Source organism: Oryzias latipes, chromosome 21 (genome assembly GCF_053564925.1).
Source record: "Oryzias latipes strain Hd-rR chromosome 21, Olatipes_Hd-rR_3.1".
Classification (NCBI taxonomy): Eukaryota; Metazoa; Chordata; class Actinopteri; order Beloniformes; family Adrianichthyidae; genus Oryzias; species Oryzias latipes.
In genome coordinates this window covers 24,236,435-24,254,860 of record NC_136257.1, presented here as the reverse complement: position 1 = coordinate 24,254,860, position 18,426 = coordinate 24,236,435, and the positions used below count along the sequence as shown (strand labels likewise).

General features: G+C 37.2%; 1 protein-coding gene across 2 annotated transcripts; it reads right to left on the bottom strand.

Annotated features, from left to right (window-relative positions):
- Window positions 1-943: 943 nt before the first annotated feature.
- col28a2a (collagen, type XXVIII, alpha 2a) lies at window positions 944-17,573 on the bottom strand. 2 transcript variants are annotated; one of them, XM_004081910.5, is made up of 36 exons: window positions 17,400-17,573; window positions 17,157-17,297; window positions 16,424-16,998; window positions 16,110-16,130; window positions 15,971-16,030; window positions 14,439-14,492; window positions 12,457-12,501; window positions 12,348-12,374; window positions 12,220-12,264; window positions 12,083-12,127; window positions 11,776-11,829; window positions 11,103-11,171; window positions 10,930-10,998; window positions 10,774-10,842; window positions 9,723-9,791; window positions 8,276-8,344; window positions 8,101-8,169; window positions 7,778-7,846; window positions 7,619-7,690; window positions 7,433-7,501; window positions 7,279-7,350; window positions 6,995-7,063; window positions 6,772-6,840; window positions 6,622-6,690; window positions 6,443-6,511; window positions 6,273-6,341; window positions 6,017-6,085; window positions 5,841-5,909; window positions 5,672-5,752; window positions 5,450-5,485; window positions 5,339-5,375; window positions 3,775-4,332; window positions 3,425-3,693; window positions 3,077-3,329; window positions 1,736-1,927; window positions 944-1,645 (listed from the first exon to the last, which is right to left on the bottom strand). In XM_004081910.5, the coding sequence occupies exons 2-36, from the start codon at window positions 17,287-17,289 to the stop codon at window positions 1,641-1,643; spliced, it is 3,669 nt and encodes a 1,222-aa protein (XP_004081958.1). In that variant the 5' UTR covers window positions 17,290-17,297; window positions 17,400-17,573; the 3' UTR covers window positions 944-1,640. The 2 variants fall into 2 exon arrangements, with proteins under 2 accessions (XP_004081958.1, XP_020568485.1); XM_020712826.3 differs by having other exon boundaries at window positions 1,736-1,924.
- Between the last annotated feature and the right edge of the window lie 853 nt (window positions 17,574-18,426).

Genomic DNA, 18,426 nt, shown 5'->3' with positions numbered 1-18,426 from the left:
GAGATAAAAAGTACTTTTGCACACCGTCCACAAAATGCAGAAAGCGGGAGAGAGACAATCAAACTGCAATGTAAAATCTGATTATGTTCTAATTAATTGAGTCATTTGTCTATTCAAAATGTTATGCAAGCAAAATAATGAAATATTCTTTAGTTAGGGAAATAGTATCAATAGGTTTAGATTTCCTCCCCGTTAAATGGATTTTCCCGGCGTGTACATCTTTTTATCTGATTTATTTTGAACATCTCAGAAAGATAAAAAAAAGAGAAATAAAATAAAACAATAATACAAAAAAGCAATGGCATCAGGTGGAGTACAGTAGACCAAGGCCAGATCTATAAATTTCATCCATCATTTTAACTCTTAAATATTTTATATTTCAATGACCTGCTGAAATCCTTAAACATCAATCAATTAATTAGTCTGTAAGTTGCTGCAGTCTATCATAAACTATAACAGATCAGGAGTAGGTAGAGTACACTCAGCATTATCAATGTTGTTCACCCCTTACCCTGTCAGGAGTCACTGCGGGGAATCAGCTTTCACTGGTTTGCACAGGTGGTTTAGCAGACATAATACGCTGGATGCCCTTCCAGACACAACCCTGTATTTTAATCCGGGGTGGAGACTGGCACAGGGAAACTCAATTTTACATTTTTGTAAACTCTCATACATAGTGAATAGTGTAGATATACTAATGTTAGCAATATATTTTAGTTTTTAGTTTTGTTTAAGCTCATTTTATTTGTATTAAAACCCTTTTAAGAACATTTAATTAATCTTTGCACAAAATTGTTTTTAACAGTATTCCAAGTTTTGTTGAAAATAAATCATGGGATCTACAACCTTCTAGTTTAGGTGAGCTGACAAAATCAATCATTTCAATACTTTATATTACTGACAGACTTTTGTTACCTGAAACACCTACACAAACACTTAAACATCAACTTTAATACTGTTTAATTACACAAACACATAAAGCAAAATAAGCCATTTTTTTCATCATCATAAAGATATTCAAATATAGATCCTGCTTAGATAAAAGTGTTTTAAGTGATTAAAGGAAAACCTAAATCTTCATCACAGTAGAACTTTGGCATTGAAAAAAACACCCAAAGAAAAAAACCCAGGATTACAGCTGCCTGTGATAACTAAAAATGACACGATGAAATAAAAAAGACAAAAGGTGACAGAAATAGAAGTAATAACAATCTTAAAACAAACTTTATAAAAAAAAAATATGTAAAACATCTTATTACTTTTATTCACTACATAAATACATTTTGTATTTTATTCTGTCTACTTGAAGCACATGGAAGAATGAGATATTACTAAGATATACAATTTACCGTCTCGTAGAAACCCAAGTTCTGAAGATGGCATTTAAAATCCCAGCTTATCCATAAAATCTTTTTCTTATTGTAACTAAATATCATCACATTAGTTTGAGGTAAAGGATTTTTTGTTAAAGAAAAATAACAACTTTATTAAAAAATATATATATATATACGAAAAAATGTGCCAAATAAATGTGTGTATGTATAAAAACAAGTGCATAGAATTTGCTTTACATGAGTGGTATCACATCTTCTAATACAGAGGAGTGGGGCTGGAGGATAGAAAAATTCTCTCTTCCAATATTAACCTGAAAATTACAAAAAAGAGAATCATTCCCAATAAGTCATGTCTGTTTTTCATTCTTGTTTTTTCATTTTTTATTTTTTAAAATGCTCACCTCTTCTTGAAATCACACAGGTTTTCTTGCATTCACTCTCTGTTTCAAACCGGTTTTCATTCCCACCACAGCCTCCATACCAAAACTGGGCGCATGCATTGGCCTGTTGGTCATAATACCAGCGGATAACATAGTCCCGGCAGGTGCCTTGGTCCAAGGTGATGCTGCAGCGAGGATCAGGAGGTGTGGCTTCTGGAAAACAAGTGTTTGAGTTATTAGAGATTCACGTCAGAAGAAGAATGAGGCTTGGAAGTCAGCAGAATGCTGTGTGAGGGTTTTAGAACTCAAATACTAAAGTTTAGCAGAAGTTAGGATCACCATTAAAAGTTCCTTCTTTTTTTTACACTTTACTTTAATAACCCATCTTCTAAAAGCCTTAAGGAACCAATATCTCAGACCATGCTGTTTGCAAATGAAGGTACAGAAACAACAACTAAACTTGTTGGGAGTCAAATTTCTTGTCTCCGGCTGTTTTTCTTTTTCTGAAGTTGTCTGAGTTTCATCAAGATATTCATGTTTTCTCTCTCAGTTCTAATGTTTTATAAAAGTTTTAATGTGTGACAGTATTAAAAAGATCTGTTCCTTATCAGATCTTTAAATAAAACAATGCTACAAGAAAAGTTAACAGTCTTGCCACTGTACAAAAACATAGCCACATTGCTTAGGCAATATCTGCTCATCTATTTTATTAGCATTTCTTTTTGATATTTGCTTTTTTTTACATCATATAATACAAATTTACATTGTCTAACATCAGCGAGAGAATGTGCATTTTGCATTCGGGCCTTCAGAAATGTCATCACAGGCCATGTTTATATTGAAACACTGTGTAATCACAGTAGACAAAGACACATGACTATGGTGCTACGAAATTAAAATTTTATTTATTACCATCATCGTAACCTGTCTCTTGTAGTCCTGACTTGTAGTAACAGCATTAAACTATATAAAAACCGTATAAGATTGAAAAAACTAAATACAACTAACTGCCACCAAGGCAAATACGCAAATATTTAACAAAACAACAAAAAATGTGAACTCCCATAATTTACCATCCCCCCTGCTTTTGGTTTTGAGAGTAATACAGTAACTACAATTAAAAAATAAAGGTTCAATCGCCAACATGGATCTCCTCCACCGTGTTTTTCGAATTGAATATAAAACCCATCCACCCTTTTCTTCTGAATGAATCAAGAAAATGTCTCTGTCATTAGTTTTTCTGTGGATTTTACTTCCATTAGCTGGTTATTTTCTGTTGATGACCATAGCTGAGTTAGTCTGTTCAAATGTTTGCATTAGTTTTAATGCAAAAAACCTGAGAAGCATCAGTGTCTCACTCACCCTCAGGGGGGGGTTGACTCTCGGCAGGCTGAAGCTGATGGGAGTTTGAGGATGATTTTAACTCAAGTGTTGGTGAAGAAGTTGACAATTTGAACGATGGTGAAGTTGATGAAAGTGTTTCACTGGAGACGCTCAGATCAGAACTTTTTTCTGCCACAGACAGGAGTGTTGTTTTGTTGACTCTGGACAGAGTCCTGCCGCTCAGCGTGCGAGCCTGTGAGTCCAAATCTTCACCTTCATTTTCTTCATCCACCTAGTGGAAAGTTACACATCTGTAAAACTTGAATACAACAAGCAAGTATACTTAAATTGTTGTAGGGTTTAAAAACAACGCAGAGAATTAAAGACCTGGAAAGGAAGTGGATCAGCACTGATGGGAAGGGCGAAAGTGTCACCTCGGCTTCTTGTGTTGGTTGGTCTCTGATTGTGGACTTCCTCTAGGTTTTTCCTCACATTATTATCCCCAGTATGTTCATGGCCATTAAATTCATCAGTATCCTGGAGGTTGATTTGATTAAAATCATTGTTTCCATTATGGAGTCCATTGGTGATGTGACTATAGATAAAGCCTCCATTTTCATCCTCACAAAACTGACTAACAAGTTTAGACTCCAGTGCTGAGAAGACATTAAATAACGTGTTAGTTTTAAATACTTACAACCATTCAGATAATTCCAGCATCAGATTGGGATTATTACCTGCTAGAGTATTGAAGTCATCAATGAGGTACATGTGTTCACTATCTGGGTCAGAAGCAATTAGATTTAGTTCTCGCAAGAACTCAGTCTGAGTTGGGTCAGAAGAGTTGACAATGCCAATAGTGTACATCTCGATGTTTGCAGCATGAGCCTCCCTCACAGCCATTTCAAGCTTGACAGGCTCTCTTTTGTCGGTCTGACCATCAGTGATAACGATGGCAACTTTATTGACGCCGGGTCGTGCACTGAAGAAAGCCTCCTGGGTTGCCTTTCTAATAGCAGTTCCTGTGTAAGTCCCCTCACCCATATAAGGCATTTTTCGGATCGCCTGCTTCACTTCTTCTTTGGTCGTGTAGCGAGCCAAGTTGAACTCTAAATAGACATCTAGGCTATAGAGGACTAGTCCGATTCTGGTGGCGTTGCGTCCCACTGTTGTCCTGTCTACCAACCTTGTCACAAAGTCCTTGATGATCTCAAAATTCTCCGGGCCAACGCTCTCTGAGCTGTCGATGACAAACACAAGCTCCATTGGCCTTTCCTTGCACTTGATGCCACATCCTAAAATAAAAAAATAATAATAATAGAAAATGAAGAAAAAAAACTGTGGGAAAAGACTTGACTTGTTTTCATTTTGTTGAGTCAGTGTAAAGATTCGAATTCATCAAGACATTTTTTCTAATCAGAAATCTCCTGCTTGTGGTTTAAATCAAAAATGAAAATGTGTCATAAAATTCAAAGTGTATATAAAAACATTTATCTTACTAAGTGAATCAGATTGTATCATTGTTTTATAATCTCATGATATTCAATAACTGTTACTACCTTTACCAACACTCAAGTGCCAAAAGTAACAGATAACATTACAGAGGAAATCAACAAGTCAAAACATCTTTGTTCATTTTTAGTCTTTCTTGACATTAAAGTGGCTCCAGAAAAATGGGAACAAAACATTCAACATATAGACACAAAGCATATGGCATGAACAGAGACGAAAACACATCAAAAGTAACAAATGCTCCTTAAAATTGATAAGAAACTGACTTTTGCTTTTTTTAAGTCCCACTCCTAAATAATGTTTTTAGCCAAGATTTAAAAAAAAGTGTAGTTTTCTAGGACATAGTTTCTGCAGAGTGGCAGGAGTTCACTAAATATTCATCAGTTATGGGCGGGACGATTGGAGCAGAGCAACTCCGCCCCCCTTTCTCTGCCTGTTGCTGAGAGCTCTCTGTTCACACGCTCTCCCGCTAGCTCACAGCCCATTACACCCCCCACCTAACATTACCTAGTATTACTATTCTTGGATTTCATCCCTGTGCTTTTTCTTTGCACTTCTATTAACTGGAACTTTACTTTTTCAGCTTGTCACTTCTACTGCTTTAATTAAAGTTGTTTTTTTAGTTGCTTTGATTAGAAGTATTTACTAAATGTAACGGTTGATGTATATTAATATTGATTTAATGACATAGATGTAGAGACTTACTTTGCATACAATAATGTCCCTTTTAAATCATTTAAATTAAAATTTTTGTGCTTCTAATAAACTCATTTTGGCTTTCTGACTTACCACATATTTCCTTGATAAGCCTAATGACTTCTTCTCTCTGAAAGAAAGGACAAGCTGTTATTGTTTATGAACTTCATGTCTAGAGAAAAGCACTTCGCTCAGCGAACTTACTGTCAGGCCTGGTTCCCCCCTTATTCCTGGTCTTCCCTGAAAATGTAAGAACAATTAAAACCACCATTTTTCTGTGAGTTGTAAAGAAACATTATTTCGAAATGTATGTCAGAATTTTTGTTTTTATTTTGGTGTTAAAGTTTCCAATTTTGTAATTAATGAATTGGTGTTGTTTGGCTGTGCGCTAGCTTTTATGAATTGAAGCACTTTTCTTTAACTGACCTTGTCACCAGGAATTCCAGGATCTCCCACGTCTCCTTTTGTACCTTTTGATCCCCTTTCTCCCTGTAAGCCACGGTCACCCTGTCCCATGAAAAAACAAAACAAAATCTCTATAAAAGAGTAACATAATTACTAACAAAAAATTATTAGGAAGCATTTTATACATTACCTTTGGGCCAGGAAACCCATCTCCTTGAGCTCCTCTAGGGCCAGTAATGCCTGGAGGACCTGGTGCACCCTTAAATAGAACATTGATTTATTTAGATTTTGTCAGTTTTGTAGCTTAATACAATTAAGATCTGTATAGCTTTAGCTATGTTTTATTAAAGAAAAACAGTGACTTACCTTTGGGCCTTGAATGCCTTCTCCTGGGGGTCCTGATAGACCTGGAGGCCCTGGTCTCCCAACATTACCCTAAAACACAGCTCAAGTTTAAATCTATAATCAATGACATGAAAACTGCCCAAAGCAAAGAAATTGAGACACTAGCCGCCCGCATTCAACAGTTAACTTTTTGTACCCCTCAAAGTTTAATTGGAGAGCAGACTTTGACACAAATATTAATATGACTAGATCAGACAGAATGATAGTTCTTCATTACTGGTGGTCCTTGTAAACCTTCTCCAGGTGGACCGGGCAGGCCTGGCTGTCCCCTAAAGCCGACGTCTCCCTGGTAAATATATAAATATATAAGTATCAGATATATGCTTTTATAATAAACAAATAAAACTGAGAAAATGACATAGACCAGATGAATCTGTAGACACAAACCTTCGGACCAGGAATTCCTTGTCCTTCTGGACCGGGCTCACCAGGTAATCCAGGAATACCTGGAGGACCCTAACAGTAGAAAAATTGTATCCATAGTTTTTCAAGTCACAGATACTCAATGTGTGCACATGAAAACATTGTACAATTTTGAATTTTGAAAATTTCACCATTATACAAACCATTGGGCCTTGGATGCCTTCACCTTTTGGACCAGATGGACCTGGTAAACCTGGCTGGCCACGATCACCCTAAAAGCACAGAATGCACAGATGAAGACTGACCAAACTGTGCTGTCTGGGAGAATGTGTTTCACAAACAGACACAATTACTTTTGGACCAGGTAGTCCTAGGCCTGTTTCCCCAATAGGGCCATTGGGACCCGGTGGACCAACGTCACCCTTAACATGAGGAAATGAAGGTGCATCAATCAAACTTAGAAACAGTTTAAATTTAGTGGATGAGATCAGACTTTATTTTTGTCAGTACTTCTAGCTACTTTCCAAAAATATTTGTTAAAAGACAGTTTAATGAGGCAGAATTTATTTATTTTACTTTTGGACCAGATATGGATCGTCCTGGCTGCCCGAGCATGCCCTGTGGGCCTGGAACTCCACGTTCACCCTGGAAGACAAATGTTGGCAACAGGTTAAAGATCTAATTCATACTTGTCTTCATTTCACCAATGCTCAGCAAAGCATGAAGGGTTCATATTTTGACTCATCAAAGGACAGCTGGTGAAGCATAAATCATTCAAAAAGTCATGCAGCCGACAGCGTAGAAGCTAAAATACACAATAAGACTTGCATTGCAATTGTAGTAGATTTGTGAATCCCTACTTTTGGCCCAGAAGGTCCTGGGATCCCGGGAGGACCATGTAATCCACGGATACCCCTTAAACCCTGGTCACCCTAAAAGAATCAGACAGTGTCAGAGTAATAAATGATGTAATACAATTATGCATCACGCGTGAATTTGTTATGTTAAACATACTTTCTCTCCTTGAACACCAACTCCCTGCACTCCCTCAGGCCCTCTTGAACCAGGTAGCCCAGGCTCCCCCTAATAGAAGAAATCAATGAGGTGAGCAAACAGTAATAATGCTTTCTTTTACTTTCAGCTAAGATTCTGGAAAATACTAAAATGTTGGATTTACAACACTGGCTTAATCTATTTCACCTTCTGCCCCGGAGCTCCATCTTCTCCTGGTAGACCAGGCAGACCACTAAGTCCTGAATCTCCAGGCTCTCCCTGTAATGATGCAGAGTGGTTTTTTTTTTATCACAGTTATTCCTTCTTAAAGTAATTATACACAATGTTCTAGAATTTATGTCCAACCTTTGGGCCTGGTTCACCACTTCCTCTTTCTCCTGGAGCACCCTGCTCTCCAGGTAAGCCTTGGTCTCCCTGTTAATATGAACATTGCAACACGTCCTTTCAAAGTGATTGAAACCTGCCGTAACTTTATTTTGCTTAAAAACAAGCAAGACCTTTCCATCTTTTGGCAAATTAATGTTCCAGTTTACTCGAGGTGTTATAGTTTTGGACTTTTTAAAAATATTGTCATTACTAACTATTTTTTCCCAATTGTTTTTCTAGTTTTCAGATCAACATTATGCAACTTTTAATACTTTTCTTTCTTTTCCTTGTTTCAAACAAACCTTAGGTCCTGGCAAACCCTCTCCCTGAAGTCCTCTTACTCCCGGTGGTCCCCTCGGCCCCTCAGTTCCCTGCAAATTTACATTAAAATTTTGTTAATGCAGTTACTTAACGGTAGAAATCTCTGTATAATTGGCATTTTCTAAAAAAATGAAAAAGAAAAAAAATTCTGCTGACCTTCTCTCCCTGTATGCCAACTCCTGCTTGTCCGGTTAGCCCAGGAAGACCTGGGGGCCCCAATTCACCCTGGGATGAGATCACCAAAAGAAGTTTAAAACACAAGTATCAGTCGGACATGATTCAGCTGATTAGATAGAAATTGCATAGTGTTTCTTCACAACACAAACACAATCTTCCACTAATCTACAATGACATATTATTGAATTGAATATATTATTATATTCAATCACATTGTCATTTAAAAAACTTTAAAGATCCACTCAGATGAAAATGTGTTTTTTAGTGTTTTTAATATGTTCTTGGTGTATTTCTTCTGATGATGGAGGACATATATAAAGAAAATTAGGCTCAAATATCATTTCGGAGTATGGGGAAGAGGTGGTGGAATTTCTTTGTGGCTTCAGTTCCAACCACAATGCAGAGGCGTTGTGGTTGGGCTACTGGCGCTTTGGGGCAACTATGTCCTGGAAAATGACAGATTTTTGGATTTTGGCTAAAAACGGCATACCGTAATCATAATTAAAAGACGACTGGGAATGCTTTGACAATACATCAAAAGATGATTGGAGGATTTCTTTAAAATCCTTAAGTATTTGCTGGTATTGCTGATTATGGTTCGAATTGAGTTTTAGAAGTTTATTCCCTAAAGTTTTTTAGGCTGTTGATAATCAGGTGGAAATGTTGCTCTTTAAGTGAGAACCAAAGCCTTTTCAAAGCTAACAAGATAACATTCATTGGACTTTAAAATACAAAAACGCTGTTCATTACACATCTTACTAGGTTTGACCGCCCAACTGAATCCATGTGGGGAACAGATCTTAAAAATTAGTGAACCTGTCAGTCTCTTACCTAAAAATTTCTAGAAGACAGACAAGAAGAATGCTCCTTTAAGTTACTCCATAGTGGGAAGGAACCCAACTATTCTTGTGGAAATTGGCTCTAGAGGCAGATGTGTTTCTCCAAACAGCCATCATACTACAATCTCATACAGGCATTCAGGCTCTTCCCAAGCTTAAAGGTCATTTCATACGCCTCAAAATACAGTTTTTTAGCCATTGAAAAAAATACCAAAGCCTCAGCTTCAGACTCGCCTACAAGTTTCTTCAATAAACCTGGCTCCTGAGAATTCCTTTGACTGGCTCTCTCAGTCCAATTAAGTTCCACGGTCAAAATGAGGAGTGATGCAAAACACAAGATCAAAGAGACCCCCCTTTTTGTCAGTAGGTTACTGGCATTGTTCAGTGAGATTACGTTTTAGCACTAGCCTAACTACGTTTCCATTTCTGAAAATTATCAAATGTTTAATTTAACTACAGGTACATGCTCTTCTTTACTTGCTGCGTTGGCTCATTACAGGCTTTGAAGACCTTTTAGACCTCCTTTTGTTTGTATATAAACATTTGTTGTGCACATGTTGCCATAAAATGGGATTGTTACAACCCACCTTCTCTCCTTTTATGCCCACCCCCTGCTGTCCTCTTGCCCCCCTTGGGCCTGGGAGCCCTCGATCCCCCTGAGTTAAAAAAAACAAGTCAACACAGTTTCAAATTGTAACAGATGCATAGGTTTGGGTCAATGCCAGATCTGCATTAGTAAAAGAAAATAGATCACTGGGAGAGAGCAAGTCAATTCTTGTTCCTAGTTATATAAAATGATGCTAAGCATTAGGAATGACAGCGGGCATTTTAGTTGTCAAGATCCTTTATTAGTTCTTTGTTATTTATTTGAGCAGATTTGGTCAAACAAATGTTAAAGAGGAAAGGAAGACCCGTTCTGGCAGATTCAGTTTCATAACACGCCTTTGTGGAGTTTAAAAGTTGGGATTGCAAACGGTGGAGTTTCCGAGCTTCCCGTGTGACCCACTTTCTTTTTTTTTGTTTTTTTTACGCTAAAGTACGTTTAGGACAAAATTCTCAATTTCACGAAAAAGATTTTTCAAAAACGAAAATGTCCATGTGGTGCTTGGGTTGAAAACAAACTCATGCTAGTTCAATTCCTACTGTACGGCCCTCTTTCAAACGCTAACAACACATGTTTAAATTGTTTGGATAAAACTATTAAAGGAATTCTGGCATAATTCGGTAAAATTTTCCAAAGTATTTCAAAAGACAAAGTTAAACAGTTGGACAAAAAATTGTGTCACATTTGATCAACGGACATTAATATTAGTTTTTAATAAATGAAATAACCACTAAATTGATAAAAAATATATAAGAATTTTAAAAAGTTAGAGATTAAAACAGCATCAAGTATGCTGTAGAGGGATACATTTACAATGGTTTAAAGCAAAATATTTTATTGAGTGTTAACTTGGGTATTCTTTTATGTAATTTGAAGATAAAAGCAACCTTTAGGTTTTTTTTTTTATATCGTGTGACAAAATCTAAATAAATTATGTTTGAATAATGTTTGTGAATAAGGCCTAAAGTCAGGAGTCTTTTAGTGTTATCAAAAAGGTCTCCACAGTATGAAATTACAAATATACTTGAGATAACCTTTGGTCCAGGAAATCCTTCCCCTTGAGGTCCTTTTTCACCCTGAACACCTTGTTGACCTTGAGGTCCCTGTAAGTCAAGTAAATGATGAGTTAAAACAAATGTGGAAATATTAAAAACAAACAAACATCAACTTTAACAATTTTGTTTACTTACAGAAAGGCCAGGTTCACCTAATCCTGGGGGACCAGGAGGACCTGGTCGGCCCTGGAATCCCATGTCACCCTGAAAATTATTTCACAAGCTTAGCAACCCAAAACAAGTCATTGAATCACATATAACTGCAATAGCACTGCCACATGGAGATAATGACCATCTGTAGGACTTACTTTAGGTCCAGGCAGTCCAATACCGGTTTCTCCTTGAATCCCCGAAGGGCCTGGAGGGCCCCTTTCACCCTGTCATCATAAACACATGGATGGTATATCCGTATGTTAATTTGGCACTCAACTCGAATTCTTTATATGGTTAAATGCGTCTTTTTTGTGCAATTATTTGAAAAAGTTTATGTAAATCCATATTGTTTATAATGTGCATTGAAAGTTTGTGTTGTCAAAATAAACACAAAATATAGTGAATGTGAGTCTCTTTTTCTAAGAAGTTACTACAAATCAAACCACTTCAGACCACCAGGACTCCTGGTAACCATACTGCTCACAGGCCTTTGCATGATGGGACGCGCTGCACATGTATGTTATTAACCACACTTCTTTCTACAGAGCTCTACAATGCTGCGGGGCATTTTTTTTAATTATGTGCTTAGATGCAGGATGCAATGATGTTGTGAGAAGGTTTGTGTGAATAACAGTGACGGAAAACCCTTTGGCTCATTGCCATGCATTTTTTTATAGGGTTTGACGGCAGACCAGCTTTTGTGCTGTAGGGTTGTGCTCCGAGACGGTAAAGGCTCAAACCTCCTTTCAAATGAACATAAAAGAATATGTGAAGGCCACAGCAGATGTGCTTGATGAGACAGTTAGAAGTTGTCAAAAGAAGGCGGACCTTCTCTCCCTGAGGGCCCTCTGGTCCAATGTCTCCTGGTGGTCCTTGTAAGCCCTGGAAGGAATAACACACGACCATAAATAAAGAACAATCCAGACGGGATCGGTTTATGTGTGTGGAAAAAAGAAATGTCGGTAAAGTTCAGAAATAAGGAAGACATTTTCCTTTCATTTTCAAGGTAATGCAGATATGCAGCAAGTGATCATGCAGATTGATCAAAAACAATCAGATATTTGTCCTAATATTGCTATAGATGGTGATCTTTGTTTTTTATTATTTAATGACATAAACCTCAAAATGTATTTACCTGCAGACCTCTTTGTCCTCTTTCTCCAACCGGACCATCTGGACCCTGAAGCGGGCCACAGAAGGAAGACAGACTGTGTCATCAAATAGGTTGTAAAATTGAAAAAGGATAACTGATCATTACAATTTCCATCCCACCCTGTCGCCTTTGATTCCCGGTGTGCCGCACTCGCCTCTTTCACCCTGCAGGAATAATAAGTGATGAAAGAGTTTGAACGTTTTCTCAATAAAACCATAATGTCTTCATATTGTTTTAATCTAGATACCCTTTCTCCTTTGTAACCTGGTTTTCCCTGCAAGTAAAAACAATGTAGGTGTCAGAGGTCTGCAAAGCAATATGTTTTTGTTAATGTGGTCATAAATGAGAGTATTTACCTCAGAGCCTTCTCGCCCAGGCGCTCCATTTAATCCTGATTCCCCCTAACAAAAGTGGATTGCACTGATTTATTACATGTTAATCTTTCCAAAGTGCAGGGTTTGCACATCAACACAAATTTGAGTAAATAACTGAATAAAAGAAATTAAGCAAGGGTAAGTTTTTATGGATGTGAGGAGAAAGTTTAGAAAAGAATCTCTAAAAAACTAAACACATTAACAGTTGCCAGTTAGAAAACTATTCAAGACTTTCAAAGATAAAATTCAGTTTTATTGCAAATATTATGTCCATTTTACAGCTTTTAAAATTAAAAATAAATCAAAACCAGACATCTAAATCCGTATTGCATGCATTTATGTGATATTTTTCTTAAGTGATAGGTGCATTTTGAAAGAAACTTGATCAGTTCAGAGAAGTCCAACCTTAAACAATAAAGCACAAACAAACAAACACAGATAACATAAGCATGTGACAGAGCTGGACTTAAATATAAGAAATTGTAAACAGTGAATTATTACACTGAAAGTGCCATGGTAATTTTTAGTTTGTGCAAAGATGTGATTTGTTTCTATCATTTCTTTGCTGAACTAAGGCTGAAACTGTTTCATATTTTTTTCCTTTTCCATTAAATAAATTATAAGTATCACTGGAAATAAAAAACAATCAAGGAAATGCGAAGACAATGCAGAGCATTAAAAGGTCTAACCAAATTTTCAAACCAACATCGTAGTAACTATTAACGTTTGGTATGTAAAAATAAAGTGTCACTCTGATCCTCTTTTGATCTATTGTAAAAATGTTCCCAGTGGTTTTTCGATTACAATTATGCTGTTTTTAGCCAAAGCAAACAAATCCATGTTGTTTACATAGTTTCTGCAGAGCAGCAGGAGTTCATCAGAAATTCGCCTCTCAGTTATGCAGTTGGTGGAAGCCTGCCTCTACTTCCCCTCATCCATCTGTTTACACTCTCTCTTGCTAGCTTGTTGCCCCTCACAACCCCAACCTAACGTTTGCGGTGCTACATAAATGGTGACTCATATCTAAGCTATCCAACCTTAAAGTTTTGAACCAGATTCCAGCTCAGACGAGGAAACAAAGACGTACATGGGTCTATTTGTCTGCGAGTGAATGCATCAGAATGGGGTGGAGCAGAGAGCTTGAGGTCTGACTCTGTAGGTTCTACGTCACACCTACAAGCTTTTTTAAATGCCATTTTTTCACCTGCTCCTGATGTTAATAAAGTAATACCCAGAAAGGCCATTTTTAGGCTTAATTTTCTTTATATATGCCCATTATGAGAAAAATGCCACAAGAACATGCCAAAAACACAGTTTTCATCAGAGTGGGTCTTAAAAAGTATCTTGAGATAAAAAAAAGACATTTTGGAAAGGTAAATATCAAATCTTTAACTTTTTTTAAATACAAACCAAGATCTAAAAAACACAATCTAATACTTCAAAGTTCACTGAGAAGATGCAAACATCTATGTTTCATGTGATTTTATGTTTAATTTATTTAGAGCAGAATCATCTCTTCAGATTTCATCTACCGGTAATTGGATCTTCAAGGACTTTCCCTAAATCCTGCGTCTATTCTTCATGTGCTCATGTTTTCTATCTGCCTTTTTTCAGACGCTCCTCAAGGGCGGTTCGGATAGTTTTAATTTTTTTTTCAGGAATTTAATTTTTGAGGTTTAGGAGGATTTTGTGAAAGAATTTCAGAGACAAAAAGTGATCATAGCATGACCAAATTGAAAACACAGCATTTATAACAAATGCAAAATACAATTATCTGGCATACACATTTTTCATTTTCTTTTGTTGCAAATATACCCAGTTAACTGGGAACTATTGATTTATCCGATGTTCATAAATGGTGAAAAATCCCAAGAATTCTGTGTCACACAGGAAATGTTGGATAGAATCAGTGAAGGCCTCCAGCTAAGGACTACTCAGCTCATATGTCAATCAAAGGCACAAACCTTTTGGCCTTTTTGCCCTGGAGCTCCATCTTCACCAGGACGACCTTTCTTTCCCTGGATAGGAAACAAAAAACCTGCATATCAATTGGTTATCGCTCTCACAGTTTATAGTTTTATTGATGAGTTTGGAAATGTAACAAGAAGCAATGACATACAACCTGTAAACTACAGCTGACCTTTGACAAGTAACTTGTTCTTTCTTAAGACAGGTTTAGTTGTAACTCAGTAGGGGTCACTGACCTGATGTGTAACATGGCTGTTAAACCATAAAGACCTTTACACATAATCAGTAGATGCTGTTCTAAAACACCTGGACAAAGTGCATCTGGTGCTGTTAAACTAAACCTCTATTTGTGGCTATTAAACATATGAAAGCAATGATGTGGGACATAAGTGTGCATTAGAATTTGAAGAATCTGAGGTGAACACACCTGGACACAGAGCCAGTTGTTTGTTATCTCAGTTCAGTGTATTCAGAGGTGGGTGATAAGTGTATTTTTTATTAGGAGTGAAAATGTGAAATTGAAGCATCATGTAGGTGTTCTTTAATACTTTATCGTAGGGGTGTCCAAACTTTTTGCAAAGATGGGCAGATTTGGTGAGGTGTCTGAGGTTCAACCAATCAGCCTTATGGTCTTTGAACTATTTTATTAACATTCAATGCAAATAAACAATTTAAGGAGCATTTTATTACTTTTCATATCTTTTCTTAGAAAACTCACATATAAATACGTTTTTACCAAAATTACTGTCAATTCTTCAATTTTTCACACTGTTAATTTTCAGTTAGCTAGTCAAAGATAACATGTCTTGTCTGGTAGTTTCTCATGATATTGAACTCAGTCTCTTGGCATATTAAGCATATTAGTTACATATTTCATTGAATAAACAAGCACATTTCCACTTGTTGTATAAATGGTAGCCCTCATTGTCAAATTTTTTTGTTTTGTTTACAGTTGATAATTTGGAAATGAGCTAAAATAAAAAAAGTGTCACAGAGTCATGTGACAGTGTTGCCACATGTTTAAAACAGCAAAATGTAATTCAGCCAACCACAATCAAATTGCAGTGCATAATACTGATCTCATGGAAGGAGCCTGTAGGACGGTTAAAATTTGAATGTGGGCCACATATGTCCTACAGGCCGGACTTTGGACATGCTTGCCCTAGAGCCTGTAGATGGAGAGATTTGCAAAAGTCTTTACAGGTAGCCACGCTTATGCACATCTTTTCTTTACTACTTTATTTTTAAAGGAAAATAAAAAAGACTATTGTCTTTATCTTCCACTTTTGTTGACATTGATCTGGGTCATGGGTCAGAACCACCTTTCCATTTGTGCAAATTCCTTGAAGCTATTCTCAAAAACACCAAGCAATTATCATGTCTTACAATTATCTGTTGAAATACCAGAAGATTTTAAACTTTCTTTTGCCATGGCTTCAGATGTCCTTCACTCTGACAGATAATTGACATTTCAAAGTAAGAACTTTGTTTGGCTGTGGCACTGAAAAGTTGGAGGTTAAATACTCACTGCAGGACCACTGGGTCCTCTTTCTCCTTTCTCGCAAGCGCATTTTTGAGCAAGAGGACACTGCAGAGAAAACAGATGTTCTCAGACATAATTGCACTGATTTACAGGTAAAATAATCAAACTTGTGGTTTGCACTTACTCCTTCATCAGCTAAGGCAGTCTGCAGAAAAAGAAAAGCAGCGGGTGAGGTGAAGCAGCAAATTGAAAACACTGAAAGTTTCAAACATGTAATGGAGAAAAAGAAAGGTCTGAATTTTTGTTCAGACATGTCAAATACATTTCTTAGAACTGTAAAAAAGCTCTAATTCAAACACGTCGAGCTCTTCTTTCATTTGTCCCTCTTGAGCAATGTCCTCATGTCATCCCTTACAAATGTCTTAACATGCCTGTCCAGGGTCCTCATGCTTGCTCAGAGCATCTATTGTCTACTGAAATATGTTATGTAATACTCACAAGTTCAGTGAAAACTTTCTCAACTACGTTTTTGTCCTGTAGATTATGCAGGAAGCGGGAGGATGGCGAGCTGGCAAGCAGACGGAGCTCAGCTATGTTAGCTGGCGCATTGGCCTCTCGGCTGATGCCCAAAGCAAAGAATTTGATTCCCTGGTTCTTGGCATCTGTAACAGCTGAGAAAATGTCTGGGTTCCTTGGGTGGGAAATCCCATCTGAGAGCAGCACTGTCACTTTTATGCTGCCAGGTCTGGATTCCTCCTGGTAGATCTTGGTCATGTTGGTAATGGCGTAGGTGGTGTAGGTGCCATGACCAATGTAGACGATGGGAGCAATCTGGGTCTTGAAGTTCTCTCCTCCTTTCCAGTCTCTGAAGGTTTGTTCTGTGATTACGTGGCTACTGTACTGCAGCAAAGCCACCCTGGAGCTCAGGCTGCGACCAGTCGACAACCTTGCACCTTGAAGCCTGTCCACCATGTCCATGGCAAACTGTTTTTCCTGCTCGTGGTTGTCCTTGGAACTCTCAGAACTGTCCAACAGGAAGGAGAGCTCCAAGCTGCAATCTTCATCCAGGATGGCTTTGAGCACATAGAACAAGACTTTCAAAGTCATTATATGCTTGAAACACGTGCATCGCTGAATGACCAACAGTGCTCACACTACAACAGAGTAGCATCATTATTGAGGTCATTAAAAAACAACAACACAGAAATCACACTTAAAAGAGAGCACTCACCTAGACCATCATGAATATTTGCAGACAGAGGCCTTGTCCTGACTTTATAGGTTTTCTTTTCTTCAAAAAAGTCTTGGGCCCAGATGCTGGACAGCGAAATGATCAACAGTAAAGATGCAAAAACAGAAAGCATCCTTGCCCCTGAAGAGAAGCAGTCAGGAAAATTTAAAGTTAAAGCAAAAGGGTTTTCTCTACAAAAATAATGACACTAAGACAGATTTAAGAGTTAAGCAAAATGCATACATGGATTTGCCTTTAAAATGACTTATAGTTCGCTTTTCTTCACCCAAACTCCAGATCTTAGCATCTCATTGTCCGGTTTTCAGTGCAGGCCAAAATGCTGTCTGTCTTGGACAGGGGTCTGTTGTCACTGACTGGTAGGCAGCAGCATTCAGATGGATGAGGAGAGGAAGAGTCAGTGAAATAGTCACTCCTCCTTTATAAAGAGGCAGATCCAGTGGTTCTGTGCCAAGACTCAGTTGAGCCTCGGGGTACGGATAAGCAGTTGGGAAACGTTTGACAGAGTGAAACAACAATGTGTCCTTTCTTTTTCAGAGGGCTATTTTAGTAACTACATGTATGTACAACTGGCTCCAGATGTATAGGTTTAGCAGAGGATGGGGCATTTTAAAATATGGCAAAATTACAGTCATCGTGTGATAATTAAAAGTTAGAGTATTTTTCTCCCTTTTAGTTTACAAAGCTTAATAACCAACCAGATTTTTTTCCTTTTTCTTCCCGAACTTAGAGAAAAGTTGAACATAGCAATAGTTGATAAAAAGGAAGAAGACAAAACAAAAAAAGAAGACTTGAGAAAAAAAAACTGGCATTTATGCCAACATAAATTCCACAGGTAAGGAGTTTTAAAGTTCAAAGGCCAAAATAGCAAAGGCCTGTTAACCTTTGGTCTTCTCACAAGACCTAGAAATAGCCATTCGAGTCCTGCCTGAGGAAAAAGTTTAAAGGTCCAAGCTTTTTGTTTAATTCTTAAATGCCAAATAATAACAAGTTTAATGCAAAAAAGTACAATTTAGCCATTATTTTCCACACTGAACCTTTAGATGGATCACACATTTAAAACTTCTATTGTGTTGAAGGCAATATCACGCATGTATATGAGTCACTGAATTACTGAATACAAAACATAAAAAAGTTTAATAAAAGAAAATTCAGGTACTCTCCGATTTTAATATGTTGTTTCTATTAGTTTGACTTGAGAAAATAAACGTCATGCATTGAATGCAGAAAAAGTTTTTAAAAAGGTACGTTT

Coding starts and splice junctions, on each gene's coding strand:
- col28a2a (XM_004081910.5), bottom strand. CDS start 17,289: ATGCTTTCTGTTTTTGCATCTTTACTGTTGATCATTTCGCTGTCCAGC. Junction 11,830..12,082: donor GAGGACAAAGAGGTCTGCAG/GTAAATACATTT, acceptor TATTCCTTCCAG/GGCTTACAAGGACCACCAGG. Junction 7,351..7,432: donor TTGGTGTTCAAGGAGAGAAA/GTATGTTTAACA, acceptor TGATTCTTTTAG/GGTGACCAGGGTTTAAGGGG.